The 23,345-nt window shown below is 39.9% G+C and overlaps 1 protein-coding gene and 1 long non-coding RNA gene across 4 annotated transcripts; one reads left to right on the top strand and one right to left on the bottom strand.

Moving 5' to 3' along the window:
* The first annotated feature begins 935 nt into the window (after nucleotides 1-935).
* LOC111253578 (dopamine beta-hydroxylase-like) lies at nucleotides 936-14,391 on the top strand. 3 transcript variants are annotated; one of them, XM_086980991.1, is made up of 12 exons: nucleotides 1,023-1,143; nucleotides 1,492-1,576; nucleotides 4,305-4,591; nucleotides 7,864-7,955; nucleotides 8,104-8,335; nucleotides 8,976-9,242; nucleotides 9,656-9,758; nucleotides 10,148-10,314; nucleotides 10,534-10,716; nucleotides 10,981-11,168; nucleotides 11,493-11,774; nucleotides 12,375-14,391. In XM_086980991.1, exons 3-11 carry the CDS (start codon nucleotides 4,310-4,312, stop codon nucleotides 11,758-11,760), a joined length of 1,782 nt encoding a protein of 593 aa, XP_086837117.1. In that variant the 5' UTR covers nucleotides 1,023-1,143; nucleotides 1,492-1,576; nucleotides 4,305-4,309; the 3' UTR covers nucleotides 11,761-11,774; nucleotides 12,375-14,391. The 3 variants fall into 3 exon arrangements, with proteins under 3 accessions (XP_022668942.2, XP_086837117.1, XP_086837113.1); XM_022813207.2 differs by lacking the exon at nucleotides 1,492-1,576 and having other exon boundaries at nucleotides 936-1,143; XM_086980987.1 differs by lacking the exons at nucleotides 1,023-1,143; nucleotides 1,492-1,576 and adding an exon at nucleotides 4,110-4,216.
* On the bottom strand, nucleotides 13,973-22,651 carry LOC147758874 (uncharacterized). Its single transcript, XR_015321866.1, has 2 exons — nucleotides 22,536-22,651; nucleotides 13,973-15,761 (listed from the first exon to the last, which is right to left on the bottom strand). It is a non-coding gene; the product is annotated as an uncharacterized LOC147758874 (long non-coding RNA).
* Nucleotides 22,652-23,345: the final 694 nt, after the last annotated feature.

Below are 23,345 nucleotides of genomic sequence, written 5' to 3'. Positions count from 1 at the left end.
GACGCATCTATGTTCTAAATAGGTACACTAGATTGGACATAAGTTTATATCATTATTTAGCAGAATTTGAATTTATTCGGATGTTAGCCTACGTTTTCGTACAACATCACCCATAGGCTATCTAGAAACACGTATGTCTAATGCTCCGCCTGTTTTTATGCCGAAGACGATAGTGACCTTTTGCTATTGCCTTTTAGGTTAACGTCGTCAATGTTTCAGTTGCCTCATTATGAATATAATACGTGTCCTTCTGTTACGCTTTTTAATCCAAAATGCCAGTTTAGTTAATTCAACTCGTCACTTACAAACGTTTATGGTTTGCTGGCTACTTAAAAATATGCAGAACCGTACTGCCTTCATGCGACAGAATTGCGCTCTTGAGCTAATGTTGACAGCAGTTCAAATAGTATGTACGTTTTGTAAATTTTGTTTTCATATGAGCTTGCTGCTATAGGCCAATCAAGCAAATAAAAGAAACAAGACGTTGATAATTAATGTTCCGACTAAATAGATATTGCAATGTCAGTCACGTGTAAGTAGACACACCTTAAGCTAATTTTTCAGAGAGACTACATACGATAAAAGACCACCTTCATTTCAAAATGCATGCAATCCTTTTCATGAAGAACGATATAAGTCCTTTCCCTTTTCTTATTTATTTCATTAATAAATATATGTTTATGCGTCATCGTTGTCGGCTGTCATTGATGTGCATGACACAGGCTGATATAAACAGCTTTGATATCTTGTCACCTTAGCCCAAACTTATCGACATATTCTTGTTTAGCACAAAACTCTAAACCTTTCGGGAAATTCGGAAGACTCGTAGGGTCTACATATACACAATATTTCCCAGGGCCAGTCCAAAGGGATCATAGGACGAATTTTTCCCATTTACTTCCTCCTAGCTATATCCTGAAAGCTGATGAAGGGAAAGGGTCGAGTTGCTCATGGGAGGAGGGCTGGCCGGCTCTTGGGGCCGAGGTACCGAGCGGAACTTCATCGCTACGCGTCGATGGTTCATGCTCGGTGTGAAGATTTGTCAAAGGACCACATCATTTCGGCAGTGCAATAGTGGTTGGTACTCTATGCCGACCTTCGTTGCGACGTTGGTCGTTACCGGCCTCTGGGCTTTAGCCCAGGGTAAGTTATACGACACTGAATGAAGCACCTACTGCTTTAATTAAATGGAACAGTAGTATTTTTATAGAACGCTAAGAAGACATTTTTATAACACATCTGTATTTTAAGCATTTGATTATTAGCAGGCATAGAATAGACTCTAAATTATTTCTATGAAATGAACTTAATAGTCCAGTTTTAACCAGCTCACAGTAGTTAAAATCCACCAAAGAACTTTTTTAATAATCAGAATGCTACTTGTTATCCTTTAGATGATTAAATGTTAAAGTTTGGAAGCTACGTATACCGAAATAAAGCCCATAAGAACGTCAAACTTTTGGTTTGTTCTCGTAAATAATCTGTGGGTAGAGTGGAACCAGATTTCAAGATTGCTGCGTCATCCCAAGCTGTTTTGCTGGATTCACTTGAAGAACAATTCTACACGCAATCGGAGGTACTGATCATCTCTTTCATATCAGCGCCAATTTAGAGGTTGCTCTTTAAAATTGGAACCTTTCTATTGAAACAACACATTTCTGAATGGCAAATATCGTTTCTGTTGAATCTATAGCCGCGTACAGGGCATAAACTGTTTTTATATAAGAGTTTGTTTGTAAGAGATATATATAGAGGAAAGAAATAGGTCTTCTATTATTCAGTCGATCCACTAAATTGAAAAAGGCTTCCTCTGGACTCGTGCACACTACCCACTGATGTACACTGCGAATATTTGCAGGGCTTAATATAATAGGAATGAAATTCCAACCTTCTTAAGTGCTGCTCAAATCATTATAATCAATACTGTGATACGTCCCTCTGAGTTCTGCACGCGCGTGTGATTATGCGATGGTATCGTGTGAACGCAACTCACAACAGCTACGTATGTTATTTGTTCCGTCTCATTCACAAGAAAATGTGTGTCTCTAGAAATTCTCAAAGATTCTGAGAACCTTTGCTGCGTGCGTCGACTGTGCGATTGACAAACAACCCTGGTATTTTATTCATTGGCCTGTCTGCTATGTTCTTTTGCGAGGCTAATCACTGATGCAAGGAGATGAAGATCTAAAAAACAGTAGCACTACATTGCGTTACAGCTTTATGACTTTACCTAACATTTTTATTTTATAGCCTTATATATAATAGACGAGAAGTCAAAGATATATTTCTTTCATAGTAGTTTATATAGCCTTACAGATTGTTTCATAAGTGTGTATGGGTCAACAATGTTAATAGTTGGTAAATATGAAATTATATTGAAGTACCTGTTTGTAATATTTTGTGTGTTGTCGAGTGGCTGTGAAAGGACCCAAATTGAGCTAAACAGAAGCAAGATGAGTAATACGGTGTTGCCCTTGAGGTGCGGTAGTAACGCGGTCTGCAACACTTAAGGACACGTGATTGTCGAGATTCAAATCTCGACGTTAGGACCTAAGTAAGCCAGTACCAAATGTGCAACTCGAAATATATCTTTTGAACAAGCCGTTAACTGTCTCAGGAATCTTTGACAGGGTGCGCACCAAGACACGGTACCCATGGACAGCAGTGAATAACACTAGCGTCTTCTTTGATCAGAATGCCTACGATCGTATAAAACACTGGAAATTTAATAAGAAGAAAACGCACAGAATCGCTTAGTAAAATGGGAAGTACAAAATATCAGACTGTATTGCGCAACATGCTCGAAGAGTTGAACAAGTGTTTCTATTGGAACATTTTTATTCGGACGTAACGAAATATAGTAAATTAATTTGAAGCGCCTTTTGATTTTAATATTATAGCACATACCTTATTTGTAATATATTATAAATAGAAAAATTAAAAATATATAGGTTGTAACCTATACATAAACAATGACCGACACTTTTACCGACACTTGACGAAAAAGTCAGCGACCCGCAACCTGCTCTGGACAAATTCTCTGGTGTTAGCTTTTTGTATTACTCGCTGTTGAACAAAGGTGATGAAAAGCAGTTTGGTCGGAAATATTGACGTACGATGACAGGTGGGGAAAGGTGTGACGGTTGGGGGCAACCAGGAAGGGCAGATCCCACCCCCCGGAGAAAAACTCCTGGGAACGTGGACAAAACAGATTGTCTACACAAAGTTCTTCGGTATAAAACGTTGTTTCAAGAAAGAAGTTCTTGCATCTCGTGCATTTTGACAGGAATTATGCTTCGTGTTCTATTTTATGACAATGGCACAGGAACAGACAAAGCTGTGAAGCTCATAATCTACGAAAGTTGATTTGTAAATCATTATATATATATATGTATGTATGTAGATCTGTGAAATTTGTTTTTTTTGGGGAGGAGGAGGAGGAGGAGGAGGGGGGGGGGCATCTACTACGAGCACCTGCTTCGCTTCTTGTATGCAATGTATTTCCTCGAAATACTGTAGTGAAATAGCAATGCTATACGGGGAACGCAGGCGCTAAACGAGAACCTCCGTATGTTTTAAGTTATCATGACTAAGTCTTAAGCAAGACATGCATTACCCAGATTCAACGAAAGCTAGATGTACATACTGACTCAGTACACTTTTTTTTTAGCTTCTAACAGTTTTTTTCTGGAATTATAGAGACGTATTTTATCGTTTAGTATTCAAGTTAGGTTAAAGTGGTTGAATAAAGCAAGACTTATGGCAGCAGACATTAACTAGCAGTTACGACGACTACGATATAAAGCCATTACGCAAACGTCCATCCATTTCTGTTATACTCTTTTAAAAACTTTTTTTCAACTCATTTATGTTCCATTTAGTGAAAAGTTCAGTAGAACTCGATATGTGCCATTTCTTGATAGCGTAGCTGTTTGTTGCTTTTGAGAGTAACTTTGCGTTGGGATGCAGTAGGAAACATAGGTTTAAGCAAGCTTAGCACCAGCGACCGTTAAGCAGCAGTCAATGCAAACGATAACATACAGCAACGGAATGGGTCGTTTCGGGGTGAGGGAGGCTGAGGGCTGGAAGTTTAAAAGTAAAATCCGGTTTATATTAAGTCATACCAGATATTTTGTCCATTGTTTAGCGGTTTAATTTTATTAATGAAGGATTAGAATCTACATACGATTGTCGATTCAACTGACTGCTGTAACGGGTAAAAATACTGGAAGGATCTGATGCGTCATCAAGGTAAAAAAAAAAGAAAGGATTTTTTGTCACGTTAGTTTTTCTTTTCGTTACAGGGTCGATGCATCAGCACCAAGTTGAAGCTGCCTTCTTTGGCTCTTCAGGCGCTGACGCAGTATCGTCCAATGGAAATAGTCCGGTTTCGTCGCTGCAGCTCGACTCGTTCGGACACTTCTATCTGTTCTGGCAAGTGGACTACCAAGCGCGCGTGGTTACTTTTGAGCTAAAATTACAGATTCACCCCAGCAGCTGGTTTGCATTTGGCTTTTCGGATCGAGGCAATTTGAGCGGTGCCGATACTTGTGTCCTTTGGGTTGACAGGCGAGGTCAGCACCACTTCGAGGTAAGTAGCTATCAAAATTGTAGCACAACATGTGGATTATAGTTATATCTTATTGACCTATCAAAATCAGCGCCATATTTTACTATCAACTTTGGATAGAGATTGTCTGCGTTGGTGTACACTCAGAGTTCTCTTTTAATATACAAGGACCTTAAATAAATAATCTTAAATTAAATATCTTTTAGTGATTCTAGATTATTAGCTGCTCTGGCGGGATTAAAGTACTTTCTGGACTGGAAAGAACTGACATGAACAAATGGGGATCTTTTCTAAATAAATATTCTCTTTCTTCGAGTCTGGGTGATGACAGTATCTACTGATTCGCATAATTCATGATTGCAAATCTATAGCAGTAGAAAAAACAAATGGGTCTTTCTCCTTCGAACATCACGATTCAGGTCAAAGTTTAACGACGAATAGCCAGGAGTTTAGCATTATCCTTTTTCCCAAGACAATGAATTAACAGAAATGTTTATCTATTTGGGCTGTGATACATCTTTCGCTCAGTTCATTGTTTGCAACTCTCCCGTTTTGAGTAGCTCCAATGTAATTATTCGAGAAATAGGTTTAAATTACTTTGATTTAGTTAATTCCAGAATTATAGGCGGTACGTTTTGTGATCACAAGCCACCTAACGCCAGGTTAGCGCAGCTTAACATGTATTTTATTATTTACTCGGCTAATTCTATAATATAATGCTGTTAGATAGCAGTTTTAACATATACAGATATGTACAGTTATGCTCTTTGAGCAATCTAATAATCGGGGTATTAGTAACATGTCCTTTCAACAGCAGACGCATTTCAACTCAGCTCACTAAAGCAAGCCTGTTACTGTACCGTATCTGATGGCAGCAAAAAATAAATGATGAGAATGTCGTATTAATGCTACAAATTGCTACAATTACAAAATGCTACGTAACTGAATTGCCCAGTACTGACTTAATTTGACCTAAAATAATTAGACGATAGGCATAGACCTACTGGAATGCGTCCCAAGAAATCCGTGCAATTTACCAAACCCGCAATCGTTTTTTCTAAAAATTTGCATTTTTTGGCGGCATAAATAAACCGTCCTTTACAGCTTTGGTCGCTCCGCATATTGGCTGCGGCGAATGCTCCAAGATCTTTGATATCGTCTCGCTTCTCTCTAATACTTATGTAGACTGTTGTCTGCACCTACAAGGCCGTTTTTCGTTTGCCTCCATTGGGCGCATTCATTGCGCAAAAAAAAAATGATGATTGAAGTCATCGACTAAAATGTCATGGTCTCTGTAGCAGGCCACTACAGCGATCTTATGTTTGCACTAATAATGTGGACCTTGTAAGTTTATTCAGGTTTTATAGTTCCTACGAGTACGAAATACTGTGGAATTTTCACATACAATAAAGGTAAATGACAATGACGGGAATCCCTATCGACAAAATCGACAACATTAGAAAATGTGGGATAAAAGCACTACTTATAAGTTATGCGTTGAGAAAAAAAATATCCATGTTTATGAGCTTCTATACAAAAACGTCGTCATTGCTACTAAACGTTACTACTACCATTAATTATTTGTGCTTTTCACTGTTGGTAACATTATATACTAATGTTTAGCGCATACCCTAATCATTCGGCCTGCCTGATTTTTATTTGCTGATAGGAGATTTAAGCGCGTATATATGAATTTTAAAATATGTTAATGGGTGTGAAGTAAGTCTCTAAAATAGTGAACCACCTGTATATATGCTTGCAGCGGCCATGCAAAGAATGCCCTGTTTTTAAACCATGAACACCTAGGAATAGAAGGTGGTATTTAATCGCGCAAAGCACTGTGACTGAGTTCACTCAAAGCGGACTCATATCAGCCTACTTCTTTCCATCACCATGATCAGAAGACGGCGTAGCTGTAGTTAGCAGCATACATCAGCATAGCCGCTCGCTGTGAGAGTGTGTAATCTCTTTTTATTTCTTCATAGCAGCTTCAGTCGTTCACTGTTATTCCTCTCCCCCATTAGAAAGACAACATTCCCTGGAAGCGCATACCCCAGATCCCTTCCTCCGTCACTCTCGCACGGGGTGAGAATGACCGCACAGGAGAGAAAAGAGTCGCCTGGTAAGTCAACCCTATCTTTTATGCTTCTGTAAGGATCGCCTCCCGTGCCCGTAGCCTAAACAGCCCATCGTTGCCTAGTGCGTCCGTATGGCGTGAGTAGGTCGGAGGCGAAAGTAGTATGTATGGCCTTGGCTATTGTGCGACCGGTGGCACTCTACAGTGGTGCCATTATTAAATTCCTCGGCCGTCTAGAAGCATAGCGTCTGCGTCATTCTTTCCTTGCCGCCTCTTATTTTCTCCTGTGCAGGTCTCATGAAACCCAGCTTCCTGTCCCAGAAACCCAGAAACCGGTCAACACCTCAGCAATTCCCTATTACTTTACGTCTGCTAAATCGAACTAATGAATACGTGACGCCATTTGATCAAAGTGCTTGGTATCGATGTATCATGTAGCGAATTGGTATGGCCCAGACTTTCGCGATAACTAAAGGCGTAGATGTTCTATCAGACGAGCCACGATATGCTTGTTGCTATCATCACGTTTAACGAGTCTGCTTGACGAAGAATATAATAGTCTTCAACTTTAAATGAAGTTGAATTAGTAAATTTATTGTAAGGCAATTGGCCTAAACAGCCAGCAAAAGCGACAGGTTTGAGAGAAATCACGCGTGTCGATGTAATATTTTACATGTCGGATGAGGCATTTAAGAATAAGTATCTGTTATTGATGCTAGATATTCAATTTAATCTAAATTAGGTTAAAAATGGGTACATTTATGGGCGGAGATTTTTGCAAATGCTTCAATATGCTGCTAGAGTAAAAATTTATTCGAAAAAAGGGCATGAATAGAGGGACATACCAAAATGGCCAGTTATAACTGAATGGTAGTTTGGCACATTCTAATATATCAGAAGTTCATGTCAAACAACATTTAATAGGAGAGGCAAACTTTATTTTGAAAAAAAAATGATAAAAACATTTGCAGAAGCTCAGAATCGTTCAAACAAAATATTTGAATGACTATTCACTAAATCTGTAGCCAATAGATCATTGAAAATAAATTACAGCTTAATTCAAAGTAAATGATAACGATCGGTCGATATTATGACTAGGTTAATTTGCTTGAATGAGCCTGAACCCGCGCCATGGGTAAAGATAGAGAATAAGGAAAGGCGCTATTTAAGTACAAAAGCTGACTTGACTACGAGCTTTTTCTAAATTCGGTTTCAGGACGGACACACTAATTCCGAAGGTTTTCTTTACGTCGAGGAACCGCAGCACTGTCGGCTGGATTCGCTCAAGCGAAAGGGATCTGCGCTCAGGTACCTTAAACATTGATTCTTATTCCATCACACTATTCTATCTAATTTATGTGACTGGGTTTCCAGTGATCAATTTTACTTTTAAAAGCATCGTCTTCTTATGGCAAAACGATCCTGTTTGTAAAAAGTGTCTCCTGAATGATTGCAGGTTTCTTTTCTCGCGAAGCTTCGATACATGTGATCCCCGCGACTATGTCATACAAGAAGGTACTGTACATGTGGTTTATGCATCAGGTCCAGGTCCGCTGAAAAGAGCTGATGGATTACGAATTACGCACGCACCCGTTAAAGGATTTCAACGTACTACCATCCTCAAAACAATAACAGCAGATGAAGAATTTACAGAGCATGTCAAAACACTTTCATTTACTAACGACCGGGTAAATACTTGCACATGACGTATCGCATTATGTTATTCTAAGTTATAGACTGAACGCTGTAATATAATGTCCTGAATTTTAAAGTACATCGTCTTCATTAACAAATGTGGCTATATTTGTTAGGAGCTTGACATTTTTACCAACAGTATTCCTGCTGAAGGAGAACTGCCGGTTTCACGACGATATTAGGGATTAGCTAGTCTTAGGGACACGTACGTTGAGATCTAGGCTCGAAGCCGTAGCAGCATAGAGAGAGAGATCTTGTTTTGTGCTCGGAACCAGCCGTTTGTCTAATGGAATGCCTAAGGGCAAAAGCGGACCTAAAACTCGAACCATGGAGAGGTGCTACAGTGATAACTAGTTATTGATATATAAAGCTTATGGTGGCTACCTGGAGTCTCCACACGGGGCTTACATTGCTTTCGAAGGCCTGCTTTAGCTAATAATGTGGACCTAATAATGTGGAGATATCTTCATAATGGTCGTTACCGGTTCTAACATCGTCTAGTGATGCTTCGCTATGGCATGAGTTTATAGCATTTTTATGGTATTCAATACTCTTTTAGGGCATTTCTTCAGACATTGGTCATTACAATGTAAACTTTGTAAAGTTAATTTTCTATTTGACATTGTTGCATAGGTGGCAGTTCCGGGTCGCGACACCACTTATTGGTGTAAGGTATTCCGATTTCCTCCGGAATTCCATCGTAAACAACACGTGGTGCAGTATGAAGCCATCATAACGCCCGGAAATGAAGGCGTAGTTCACCATATGGAGCTGTTTCATTGCGAAGTTGGTGTTCACGAAGTACTCCCAAATTGGAACGATGATTGTCAAAGTCCTAGAAAGCCTGTGATACTCGAGAGATGCAAAAATGTCATTTCCGCCTGGGCAATGGGAGCACCGGTAATAACGGCTTCATCCTTGCTACAGCGCATTCATGTAGCAAAGACATCGCTTTTTATTAAAGCTCGTTTGAAAATATGTTTTCCAAGAAAATTGCTTCTTATGTTTTTTATTTCGGCGCCAACGCCTTTACGTCTTAGATCGGACACTTTGGTATCTTGAATCCATACGCAGGTGCGAACTTTCAATCGAATCAACAAGCTGTACGCAGTGAATGTTTAGACGAATACAGAATCATAACTGACTGGATAGTAGTTGCATCGCAGTAAATAGGAAATAATTAAGTTAAGAAAAAGCAGCATGCTTTAATGGATACCGTAGTGCCCATGCTTACTAAGGTAACATTGTGTTAATAAATTATGCCTACACTTTATAATGGTGCTTATGTGCGCTTGGGTGGCGCATCAATCCAGCCTCTTCAATATCCTAAGGAGGCTGGGCTGCCAGTAGGAGGCCGAAATTATTCAGCCTACGTAATGCTCGAGGTACACTTCAACAATCCAGACGTACGAACAGGTACATAGACTGCAATGTTACATGCCGTAAAATTGGTTGTTCTAAATATTGTTACTGAATTGATTAGGGAGATGAATATTGGCAATCATGCTCTGTCGCTGGCAATTACTCTTTATCTTATCTCCGCGAGAAAAGAAATCTTCTGGTCTTTTTATTGGTTATCGTATCACGACAGAACTAAGATTTACTAAGAAAAATAGGTAGGAATAAATGCATTTTCATTAATGAACTAGAGAATATAAATAGTTTATCGAGGGAATTTTACGCGTCTACCCTTATTGTGCAACTGTTCGAAGACCTTTTTTTAGGCGCCGCAACGTTATTTCGTTCTACATGCTTCGGTCAAGTGATATTTAATTAACATGGCCATAATTTTTTATACGAACCAGATTTGGTGGACAGTTCGGGCATGCAGATTCACTATACGGATCAACTAAGGAATTACGACATTGGAATCCTAGAGGTGGGATTGGAGTATACAGATAAGATGGCGATTCCGCCTGGGCAAGAAGCGTTCGATCTTACGGGCTATTGCATCTCTGAATGTACTCGAGCGGTAAGTACTCCCTCAAACACGGCCCTAGGTCAGATCGAGAACTACGGCAGAATGCGCGAGTATTGCAGATAAATCTTTTGATTTACAATTACATATCGCTCTCTTTATCGACCTTCTCTTAAACACTAGACATTTTAAGATCCACTTTAAATATCATGTTAGGAACTTTCTGTTTTCTACACAAACTACTATTTCGATTTTTTTTTTGTTTCGTTGTAGAGCTTACCACCGCTTGGAATTGTGATTGTGGCGGCCCAGTTGCACACACATCTGGCAGGCGTGGCAGTGTGGGTCGAACACTCACGTGGGGGAAGGTCTCTGGGTGAAATCGGCAGAGATAACCATTACTCAAGTCATTTTCAGGAAATTCGCAGGTTGGCTCGGCCAGTAAACATCAAACCGGTAAAAGCAGTTCCCATTATGGCTATCGAAAACACGTGGTTATTCCGTCGTTAACAACGGCGCCTATTTTTGTTTAACGCAAAGCTTAAGTTGACGTAGCTAGCTGATTGGGACACTTTTTGTTTTATTATGCATTTAGCCATATATCAGGTGTGCTGTAGGAATCAGGGACCAAGAAAAACCCAACGCGACCCTACCAGGACTCGATATCTCTCTAAAGAACTTTTTATACAGCATTATCCATATACTGTTCGAAAATTGCAGGGTGACGCTGTAACAATTACCTGTCGTTACAATACGGTAGATCGAAGTAAAGTTACCCTCGGAGGGTACGGCATTCGGGATGAGATGTGTATAACTTACATGCACTACTTCCCCAAAACTGACCTCGAAGTTTGCAAGAGCTCTGTAGATTCATTTAGCTTGGCAACGTACTTTGACTACATGCATATGTGAGTATGCTTACCTATTGTATATAAAGCATAGATACCTAGCATAGAAAGCATAGATAAAAAATGGTCATATTGTATAGTCCGCATTGCATTAGATGACAGCAGATGTAATCGCGTTGTTTCTTCTCTTCTTATCGATGAGCCTACAGCGGATAACCGCTAATTCTTCGAAAAAGCCGTAGTAAGAGTAATTCACGAATTAAACATCAAGTGTTTTCTTGCTTTTTCGCAACCATTTTAGCGCCAACACAGAATCCTTGTATGTGTACCTATATAAGTGAAGGACATGGGTCATATTTAAGGTTGTGCTCTTTCTTTTTCCAGAACACATCATGAGCGTACATCGGCCCGAAAGCCAATTAGCGAAAACTACAAATCCATTGATTGGAGCCCATACAATGTCCGCCTGCTTGCAGAATTTTATGCCCAGATGCCACTTTCAATGCAATGTAATCGCTCAAACGGAGATCGGTTTCCCGGCAACTGGGAGGGCATGCCCACAACGAAGATCCTATATCCTCTTCCTGACGATAAGAACGTCAAAGATCGCTGCGATCTCCAACAGGAGGAACTCGAAATGGACCGAAAATAGATCGATGTAAACACGTAAGGATACCAGGATCCATTTATATAATATCGAATACTGCCTTCTGAGTCTAGACTTGAATATCGAAAAAATTACATTAACTTATGCTTCCTTGTAAAAAGTAAGTTTATATTCTGCAGCAACATTGCTAGCTAGTCTCGCATTGTCGAAAAGTATAATGGAAACATTTGATGGGATGATACTAAGTTGGGTCCAAGATTTTTAGGAGGGTATTGCGGAAATGAAGATGTTTGACATGGCTGTCGGAGTGACCTTTCACATAGGAAGTGTACATATATTGGTGTACGATTAAACTAACATAATGCTCGATAAATTGCCGTAATAATTAATTAGTTGAATTTACTACACAATATGGTAAAATATGGTAATTAGTAATCAAATAATTAGTAGTTTATCCGAGTTGAGCGGCTATAGCTTTCAGCATAGCGGATTCCGAGACGAAGCTAGCGTATTTCTGGGTTAAACTCTTAGCATTCGTAATTTCGTTGGCCATAACCTGAAATCTATAATGTCCTAGCCACAATCATTACTCGTATGACAGTTCTATTTTGAGAAGCACTAACGTTTTTAAAAATCAATACATCGTTTTTAACTTTCAGCCTCCGTCCGATCCGATGGGGCATTTAGGCGACAAATTACTTGCCCCAACTCACAGCTAAAGGCAATATTCTCACAACTAAAGAACAACGGTCGCTATGATATAACTATAAGAATAGTCCCTGAGTTTCCAGCAAGCAGACAAGATAAACAAATTATATTATTCTAGTTTTGTATCAGTTCTTCTTTCGTGTATGGTTTCTGATTTATGTTCATTTGGAGTGTCTATTATATATTCCTTATTGCCTCTATGATGATTTAGTTCACTGTTATATCTAGTTTATCTGCTGCTTTCACACATATCCTTCCATTTTGTAATTCTGGCCAGGTTCTGGCGTTTACACGATGGAAGCATTTTTCTGCTGAGCTTTAAACCAATCAGGGACCTGGTGTGTTTGTCTCATGACCATATTCTACAGAATAACGCGACTGTTAGTTGTTTCTGTTTCCTTTCAGAACTAACGTATTCAGTGCAACAAGACGTAAAAATAAAAAGTATTATATACATTAGGTGTCTTGCCGTTCCATAAGGCCGGCCGTAAAATCGGCTGTGAAAAGATGCTCTTATAATATGGAGGTAGATTGTTGGTAGGGTAAGAAACGAGAACAGCTGTCGATGGTTTCACGTAGCATCTTACATATATATATATATATATATATATATATATATATACACACTATAAACATAAACTATGAGAATGACGTAGTTTTTTAAAACTGTGGATCTCTTCTTGCATTTGGAAGGGAAAGCATCTATAGTCCGAAGGCTATTGCCAACAATAATGGTAATAATAGCAAGTTACATATTATTCTGCAAGGAAATATTGATTTGTTGAATTGAGACGGGGCATATGGATGGATCTGAACTTGCAGTTACACCATTCAAATGAAGTGTTGGCAGAAAGGATAACAAAAAAAAAAGCGTTAGTACGAATACGATTCAACTGTTTCGCTAAAACGTGGCCTAGATTTGAGCTAATAAGAAAGGCACAGCTCGTAGTATATCCTCACGTTCAGGTAGGATTGCAATTTGAAGACATACATTTCTTAAAAATTCATTGACCATTTATGAATATGAAGTATATCTAAAACACTGTTTTTTTGTGGTACGGTTCCGTTCAACGTTAAGCTGCTGAACAAAATATAGAAGGTCTCAAATGTGGCGTTGTTACTATTTTATTTCCCCCCCGAACACATAACGAATGGGAAATCCTATTTAAGAGTTAACAAATAGAAGTAATCACACACCTTAAAAGATTTAGCATTTGATGATGAGCAACTATGTGCTCTGAATCACATATCAGCAAACGGTCACATTACAGTGTGTCATATAGTCCTATCAGATTATGCTAAAATAGCGTTTTCGAAATAAGGGAATTCGGCATAAGCTATCATCTTTAATAGGGCAAGGCTATTTGATCTTGAATATTGTCAATAACCATGAAACAAATGCAAATTAATGTACACTTATGTCCGGTACATGTTCAAGGAGTGATTATATGTATACTCTTCGTAATGTTATCACTGCTAGCTAAGCAACTATGATACACTAGCACCACTTGAAAAAACATGCTTAGAAAGGAAAAAAAAGACGGCCTAGTTACTATTATGCGTTTATCATAGTATTTGAAGTTGATTACGTTCATTTGAGCCTCGTTTACAATATTGTGGTAACAATGATCGTTTTCGTTATCTAGGAGAAGGTCTACCCGTGTCTTTTGGTTATATAAACAATGAAATTGTGCTAATCGCGATATTACTGATAATACCAATTGTAGTCCCCATTGTATATTTACTAAAGTAAATCTTAACATTACCTATTACATTGGAAACACTCAGAAAGGTCAACGGTGAAATAGCTAGGAACCAATCACCGAACGACAGCAAACACTATACACTTATCCAGTAAGGAAGACTTACACATGACGAAGATATATCTAACGATCTTATCCATTTATAATAGCAGTCATCATCATCATCATAAAAATAAAACCAACTGTACAAGGAAACAAAAAACGACGCATTCGATTTCTCGCTTACGGCCAATAGGTAGTGTCAAAAAGCCCTTGTGCACATAGGGCTCTGGCAACTCGTTCTCCTGTTTGAAAATACAAAACAACAGTGAATAGCATACGGTATGATACGGTTTGCCTCCAAGTGGCCATGTACAGCTTCTGCCCTCCATTGCTATCATAAGTACTCATAGTACTACTACTACTACTGCTACGACAGTGAAATTTAGGTAAGTCGCAACTTGAGGACCCCTTTTTCAGAATACATTCTGGGAAACGCCCCGATACAACCTATCTTTTACTACAAATTTGGATCTACCCGTTAATTGGATTGCCTAGAATATCCAACTGTTTTTTTAATTTGAATTTTTAGAAAATCATCCTATAGTAACAGGTTTAGTAAAAAATGAACATAAAGTTAGTAGGTCGAATTCACCAATGAAGGGGTAGATAAGTCTAACGCCGACTATAGATAGTTCAGTGTTCGTCCGTAATTATCCCACTGCATAGATGCGCACATACGCGCAATGTGATTACTTTTTCAGCGGAAGCAAGCGTTCTCCGACAACACGTAACGACAGCTTCAATTCATGGTATCGCTGGTTAGATCAATTCTCAGCAACAGAAGGCACTCTTAAACATAGTGCAACCTGGCCACAGCTGACGAACGGACACGTTGCACTATTCGTCATCATTGTCCTAGCTTCTCCGGGGCATCAACAGGAACTGTCTTCAATCCCGAATCTTCCTCTTTTTTTACTCACGTTTAAAGACGTTTGTCTTTGCCGTCAGAAAAATTAATAGGATACAATCTAAGATCCATCTGATGTGACAACAATAACTGGAGCAACTGAACAGTAGCTGAAAGAGGCATAGACAGCCAGTACGGATGGTGCTACTTCGGAGTCTTTCTAGGGAAGGTTTTGTAAAAGCAAGTGCAGCAGATTCACAGGATCAGATTTCCAGAGGACATACCCCGTTTCGTCGTCCTGTACTCTATCCTGGCGACCACCCTAGTCGCCACCTATTTGGTTTCGCCCCTGGCTTGCGATTGGCGGGCTAGAGGGTACGCAATGCTCCCGCCAGTAGCCCTGACGACTCGAGCCAGGCCGAAGTTGGGCTGAGGTCCGCAAATGAAAGAGGAGTATTTGAAATTCAAGCCTTCTTCTTTATCGTCGTCGTTTTCGTTGACGTTGCCTGCCTAGTTTTCGTCGTTCTCGTCTTTGAGTGCTTTTCTTGGCTTTTATCGCCCGCTGGTTGCAAGCCAGTATTTCACAATACTGTTTTAAGATTAATTTATTCGGTATCCAGTTTCATTGCTTCTCCCGTTCCGAGAGGGCAGCGGAGCACTTCTCTGCTTAGTGGATGATCACCAGCCTGAAGACGAGAGCGCGGCACAACATAGAAGGGCAGCAGAGCAAATATCAAAAATGGTTATTATTTCATCTCTGAGAGAATGTGGCCTATAAATCCGAGTGGAAATGCCAGGAGGTGAAACGAAAGCAAAGAAGCCAACAGGGAGACAGCATTGCTGAAATTGTCGAGGTAGTGGAAATCGTTTCCGGGCTATAATTTTGCCCATTTAAGATGTCTCGGCAGTTCTATTCAAAGTGCGCGGGTGGGGTTCGCATTTACTGAAAGAGATCCCTGAAAGGGCGCTGTTTGCTTGGCGGGAAGACATTAATCAATGTTCTATTGCATTGTACATAATCGTCGCGATGTCAAGGTTCGCTGAATAATTGCAAGCAAGCCTGAACACTTTTTTGCCGCACGCATTGTATAACGAACGAAATTATCTATGACTTCGTTTAGCTCGTTGAAACAACTGTCATCTTGTTAGATCACTTCACGGATTTCGCCAGATTCATAAAATTCAGCAGCACAAGCTATATAAGTTTACATGCTTTTCATACCTGGATGCCCCCGGACCTTGAGCCTAACAAGATAAATAGAAATAGAAACTCTTTTGACGACCCCGACATGCGAAACGGTCCTCGTTCACAGCTTGATTCGTATGAAATGGCATGAGGCGATTGAGATGAGAAAAAATCTGGATCCGTTTACATACATGGTCAACCGTGCAGTAAATGGACGCCTGATAAATATGTCGATGGTCCAGATCGGAGAAGCCATGGCTCGTATTAACTTCCATCCGCAGTATCTCAATAATAATAGTGCAGGAGAAGGCAATTTTAAGCCATGTGAATGCTTGATTCTGTAAAATATCTTTTATTAATTTAGAATCGAATGCTCGTCTACGTATCGATATTTCCGGGATCAGAAAGGTGCAAACTGCACAACTGCAACTGGTTTTTCTAAGATTCTACCAAATCCATTTAGAAAAAATATTATGGATCTTCAAACCACTGGGCGCGGTCCTCCTTGGCGCAAGTTATAAATCGAAAAGAAATTAATATTGAATAAGTTAACAGTCGAGTGACATCTAAAATCTAAAGCGTTTTTAAAACTTCGACACTGGCCGGAAATTTTCTTTTCACAGAAAATAACCATAAGTGTCGTATTGTGTGTCATATTTAAAAGTGCCGTTTCTCGGATCTCTATATTGTGTAACCAGGATGTGTCTTGCTTAGCTGCAGCGCAGGGCTGAACGACTTCGGGCAAGTGTTGAAAATATCTCTACAACTTCGCTTCGTCTGACTGGCCTTCCTAATGAAGAAACAGTTACTCTATTCATTTCTCTCTCTCACTTCTCCATAGTAGCTTGCGTCGCTCTGCTTCAATTGCGACCACTACAAGTCTGGACATCGGCTCACGACACATCAATGGCCACGACCAACATGGTTTCGCCATTACCTGCCTTAAGTAGATTTTTTGATATCGTTTCAGTTAGTCCCAATATGCATTAAGGGTCTAGCTAAGGCTGTCAAAGGTCGCCTCATAAAAGTCACGAAGGGACAGAGTCCATGAGGACACGGACGGAATGAAGCGGAGCGGGACTATTGCGCTCTACCTTAACTGGTTCTAGCGAGTCGTAGTATTTGGGAGCCTAAGGCGTGGAGCAACCTTTCGCAGGGTGTGCGACTACTCAACATTGATGCGGTGGTTACTGCCTGTCGTTTTCCAATCACCAACAATGTTAGTAAAGCGTCTGGCGAAACATATGAAATTTGGAAGGACTCTAAAGGAAATGTGTAAGTTATAAGCAGACATTTCCCGACTGCCGGGGTATCAAAAGGTTATAGATTAATTAACGACTCTCAGCTTATATTGACAAGTCGTGTGTGAAAATGATGAGTCCTTTTTTAAGCTTACATATTCGTGTGACGTTATGTTGTTAGGGGCGAAATGTTTAGCAAGAATTCCGTGTTCTTTTGCAATGAATAGCTTCAGACTCATGAATGTCAAGCGAATATATCCTGATATGAATACGCATATGGCTACGAGTGATGTGTGGACCTAGGCCCCTCTTTTTAATTAAGGCCACTTAAAGGTGAAGGCAAAACGGTTCAAGTCTGCCAATATAGATTATGACCTTTCGCATTCTTGTAGACGAATGTCGCATTGCCGCATCGAGGTTGCACTAATAAAGCCCAGCATCTTCAGAAAGCCATCAATTGAAGTAGGCTCTAGGAATAAACGCACGACAATACTTTGACGAAAAAAAATAACGTGCCGTATATAACTAAGCAGGATTTTCTTAATCGGCCTTTCATTTTCCTATAGTTTACTACATAGCAATAGCCTTTAGATGTTCTTCATTTTATGGAAATGGCAAGCACAAAACTCCTTTTTACAGAAGCATCGTTCGTTACCGTAATATAGGTTCGTATACACGTGAATATGAATATCTAAGGACGAAACTGAGTTGGCACAATGTTTTCTTTTACTTTGTTTATAGCCATTCTTTTTACGGCAAATATACTGCAAGCCTACCCATTTGTGTCTAAAAAAGATGCGATTACTTTTCGTCAATGGTGGATACACGAACACGAATTCTCGATAAAAATATAGCAGGCGTATTAACATACGTTTAGGATAGGCGGATCTCGGCGTAGGTACTGCAAAAAGTTAGGTCCTGCTAGATAAGTGGTCTTTTTTAAATAGGACTAGAGTTTTCAAGGCTATTTCAAGGCTAACAAACTCCTATGAAGCTTTCTCTGAGAAGTATTAAAGTCATTTGGAGATTTCTTACGCAGAAAAGGTGTTACACTTTTCCAAAGGGTCGTCTCCCGAATTTTCTGATGCTAGTCGTGGTGATTGACTTAATCATTACTCTAACGAGGAAGTAAACATTTTCGAGTTCCACGTCTGATTGTGCTAAGCCATTATCGCCATTGATACCAACACTGTTACGTCGCTACGTATACCATAATGTTGCGACCCATTGGAATCAGTGGGAAAACAGCGTTAGTAATTAATTTCGACCAAAAACAGATCGGCAATTCAAATTTGGCCATCGCTTGCGTGGTGGTGTACATCAATTGTTCCGGCAACGAACGAATTTCCCGTCGAGTAAAAATGAATATTCTATTTTATAGAGCAATGTAGTGCTAGCACAACGAGGAGTATTATAGGCCCACCTCATACGCGGCTATGGTTGTCTTCCGCTGACCGCTCAGTGGTTTCCTAAATCGACGCCTCGCCGCCTACGTTCTTGTGTCGAACATAATTGCTCCTCCCTGGAACTGACGTCAAATAGCTGCTGGTGAAGAGATTTATGAGAGTCTCTAAAGTTATGAAGCCCTTCATACTGATCCGAAAATGGCGGGGTATTAGCTATTTGCCGTTCAGCACCTTGGACATTCATACGTACGATAGCGGTAGCCAGTGATCCAGTTGAGCTTTTGCAGGCCACTGCCTGAACCCCTTGGTCGGACAGCGATCTAGGAAGAGGACGTAGAAGGAAAACAGCATCGAGAGAAAATCATTGGCAGCTGTTGTTGCTGGCTTTGCTTCAAGTGAGCAGGTGCAAGCCAGAGATAGTGGGTTTGCAAAATCCTTTCGGATGCGTCAGAGAAGGCAAATTGCGACGTCGGATCGTATAGCATACACAGACGACTATTAATAAGCGACCAGATTAAAAGGCTGCTACGACTATTAATGTTGAGTGGACAAGTGCGCAGACGGATTTCCCTCCATGTACCCCCGTCGCAATTATTTTCCGTGTTCATTATAATGTATACCGTATTTAAATTAGCACGTAAACATCTATTAATATGCTTGTAAATATAATTCTTCAAGGCGAATTTAAATCTTACAAATATGCGCATGCTATAGCCACATCACGACAAATTTCAAGGATTTTGTCTAATACTTAGTACAATCTTAAGTGGCCATTTGTCATCTGCTAGTGTCTCGTAATCAGGTGATCACTATTTCCTTTTATATACAAAATGGCAAAGACATGGAGGTATATACATTTGTAATAGATACTATCTGGGTAATAAATTGTTCGTGACACAACGACGACGGCTTTTCGCTCAGCCTCAAGGTCAGAATATCTGTATCGAGGAAAAGTTGCTATTATAGCAGCTGAAACAGCGAACCGGCTATTCCTGACTACATTGCAATATGCAGTTATCTAAAGCATGTCAAGAATTAAGTTCGCCCAAACTTTCGCGTTAAAACTGATGCACAACTTCAAGTGCAGCCTTTTTTTACACAGCATTCACAGTAATGCAATATGTAGTTCAAAAAACAGGTAACTTTTATCAAGTTAGTAGTCATCCGTGAACCTTGTGGGCCCCGTCGCAACGTAGGCAGGATACGTAAACTCTCTGGAACGGTTAAAAGAGTTTACAGCTGTAGCAGTTCCAGTTGCTTTTAATATCTCTGGGCGTTTCGAAATCCTTTTTTACACAGGTGGTTAAAGCACACAAGCTGCTGCTTGCGTTTTACGCATATGACAATGCCTTCTTCCTGCTATCGTCCTGCTTTGGGATAGAAACAGCTCAGAATGGTGAAACTGTTTACAGCTGATCCGGGACTCGTTTCACTCCTGTAGCGTCTACGTCCCCTACACAATCTGATGTTGTATCTGCTAAGTGGAAGTACTCTTTGTTCGGGGACATTTGGTTCAGAACACAAAACGTGATAACCACTTGGTGGTATCAGTCTTTCAGCATAACTATAGAATTAAAAGATTGTCCATAATTATATCATAGCACACAGTTAACAAAAACGCAAACGACTGTGTAAATTATAATTGGCCAGAGCGGGCCGGCGTTTCTTCAAGGAAACTGTCATACAAATAATTGATAATTTGCAGAAAAATTGGAAAAATAACCTGCCTGAGAGTACAACTCGGCCTAGTGTGTGAACAATGTAACTCTGTTCAAAAATAAGGCTGTTAAGATTTTGCGCTACTGAATTATCGCTCGGGGCCCGATTTTGTCTTGCCAAAAAGAGCAGGTCTCTTGGAAGTCGCACAATATATACCTAAAAACAAGGTGCTTTTCACGATTTTTTTCTACCGTCGGGAAATCGTTCTCCATGAGTTTATGCCGCCCGGTTTTTCGACCACCGAGGAGTATTACCGAGAAGCCTTGGGGGTTCGTTCGACGCGAGGAACCAGAAATGAGGCAAACAAATACTGGGTCTTTTATCACGAAAATGCACTGGCGCACCTTCCACCATTGTACAAAAGCTTTTGCAAAAAACCGATGAATATATAGCTCCAACCGGCGTATTTACAAGATTTAGCTACCTGCGACGTTCCCCTATTTGCAAAACTAAAGAAAAGCCTCGAGGACAAGCGTTTCAGCTCGACATAAGAAATGAAAAAAATCGCTAACCTAAGCGACGATCAATTTTGGAAAGTATTTTTGCCACTAGAAAGAAAGGTGCTGTAGGTGAGTTGCATCCGACGGGAATCCTTTCTAAGAGAACTTATTTTAGGACGATTAAATAATTACGTAGTGCCGAATATTTGCTGGAATAAACGCTTTATTCGTTTTTAATATATATATATACCAACGCACCGTATTTCATGCCCATTATGCCATTTGTCGTTGGCATTACCAATATGCTACATGTGATTGCTTTTTAATACATACAGCATGGCCGTACTTCACTGCTCGGGTTTAACAACATAGTCGACATACGCATCATATTACGGATCATTACGGTCATGGGTTAACCATGGATCATTTCTCTATAAAAAAAAAAATAATAGACAACCACGTGGGTTCTACAGACTTCAGCACGATTAAACTGGTTCAGGAAACAACGTCCACAGTGTTATAGCTCCCCTCAGTCCTTAAACAAATGGCAATCATCTAAATGCCAGTGCTTGTGTTATTCAAGATCCTGCTCCACATTGCGCAGTACAATCAAACCTTTATGACGGCACGAATCCTTGGAAAACGCATGTTTGGCGTACTAAGTGTTTGGTAACGGAATCTTTAACTTTTTTACTATTAAAAGTTGAAATTTTTCATGAAAAGACAATCGTTAATATTAATCCATTAATCAATTTCTTCTTCAACCTTCCTAAGACTCGCTAGCTGTGTGTCCTTAGCATGTAACGGACGGACGGTTCTAAGCGCTAAAAGGTTCGCCAACAATTTCCTTCTTGGGTAACAATTTTGAGGCTGGTACAGTACGATTTTACATCATTTTTTGAGCGATCTTTTTAGGCCATCTTTTTTTTCCAGGGTATGGTGAAGGATAAATAGGCCGGCATCGATTTAGTTCGATCATATCGCCTTTTTTTGCAATAATTGACACCTAGGTGAACAATGAGAGTAAACGTACTACCATAGGTCAAAATAGTACCACGTGTAGCATAATTATTGGATGCATTCAGGCTGATAATTATAAGAATCAGAAGTATCGACGTGTGCGTTCGATCCCAAGGTTGAGCAATACAAACAGCTAGTCGTCATTGATTTCCATTCTGGTTTCATTCCACCCATATGACGTTCGAGGCATATGGGTGGGATGTATCTAACGGTCATAGTAGATATAAAACCCAAAACCGTTGTTTATATTTCCACACTTTTTAACTATTGTTCATCACACTAATTACTATAGAATTATAACGAAATGCAGCAGCGGACCTAGAGCGCTTCTGCCGCTAAAACATCTTTGTTCTGAGCTGCAACGGGCGTCATCCTTTAGGGGGACGTTCCATGAACTTGTCCTTATTTGAAGTACTGGTCTTAAATATAAGCAACTTGTTGTACATACCTTATTTGTAGAACTTGCTCTTTATTTGAGAGTATACCGCAGGCCCCCAAGAGGCGCATGATCAAAATACAAAAAAAAACTCCCTTGCAAAAAGGCTATTCCACTTGCAAATTGGTTTCTTTCCTAACCTTCAATGCAAGCTCATTCCCGTGCCCTTTCCGTGCCATTCGCGAATTGACCCCGTCCAAAAAGAAATACTGTCGAATACACAGACGATACTTCCAAAGCGTTTTTATCTAAAAAAAACAAAAGGCTTACTGGCTCGTTTATCTCGTCTCAATAACGTTGTATTTGTCTGCTATTCGCTCCGCGGTAAAGAATTTCCTTTCGTTGTCCGTATGTTTTTGTTCCTCTTTCCTTGCTGGTTTCCAGAAGCTAACGTTGTATCGTTCCTGATAAGACGACTTTCGAGAGGCAACAACTCTCAGGCGTTTGAAAAAGGTAGAATTTTAAAAGGGCAGGGTTGTTAAAATGGAATCTAGGTTTAGAGACAGAGAGCAGTTGGCTCAACGGGGGAAGACACACTAGAGTCTGTTAAACCGCAAAGATTACCTGAGTTACGTCTGAATCTGGGCTAAACTGGGGATCCTTTGCTTTTATCAAGAAAAATTTAGGAAATTATAGAAATTAGTGTTAATTTAAAACAGCTCGTGCAAACGTTCTTGTACACAGATCGAGTACACGTGCAGCTTGAATATAAACACGCCAATAAGTCTAAAAGCAAACTTCTAGTATTCTTCTGATGTTAACAATTTTGACAAAACCTAAAAACCACACAGTAATGCATTTCAGATATTCGAATGGTGTTCC

The sequence above is a fragment of the Varroa destructor genome, unplaced genomic scaffold, assembly GCF_002443255.2.
Source record: "Varroa destructor unplaced genomic scaffold, Vdes_3.0 BEIS01000001.1, whole genome shotgun sequence".
Lineage (NCBI taxonomy): Eukaryota > Metazoa > Arthropoda > Arachnida > Mesostigmata > Varroidae > Varroa > Varroa destructor.
The sequence above is the reverse complement of the archived record's forward strand: the minus strand, read 5'-3'. Positions and strand labels throughout refer to the sequence as shown.

Bases quoted from the DNA above. Each gene is read 5' to 3' on its own strand.
- LOC111253578 (XM_022813207.2), top strand. From the start codon at position 951: ATGGGAGGAGGGCTGGCCGGCTCTTGGGGCCGAGGTACCGAGCGGAAC. The intron at 10,315-10,533 runs GTAAGTACTCCC...GTTTCGTTGTAG, and splicing joins TCTCTGAATGTACTCGAGCG to AGCTTACCACCGCTTGGAAT. The intron at 11,169-11,492 runs GTGAGTATGCTT...TTCTTTTTCCAG, and splicing joins TACTTTGACTACATGCATAT to AACACATCATGAGCGTACAT.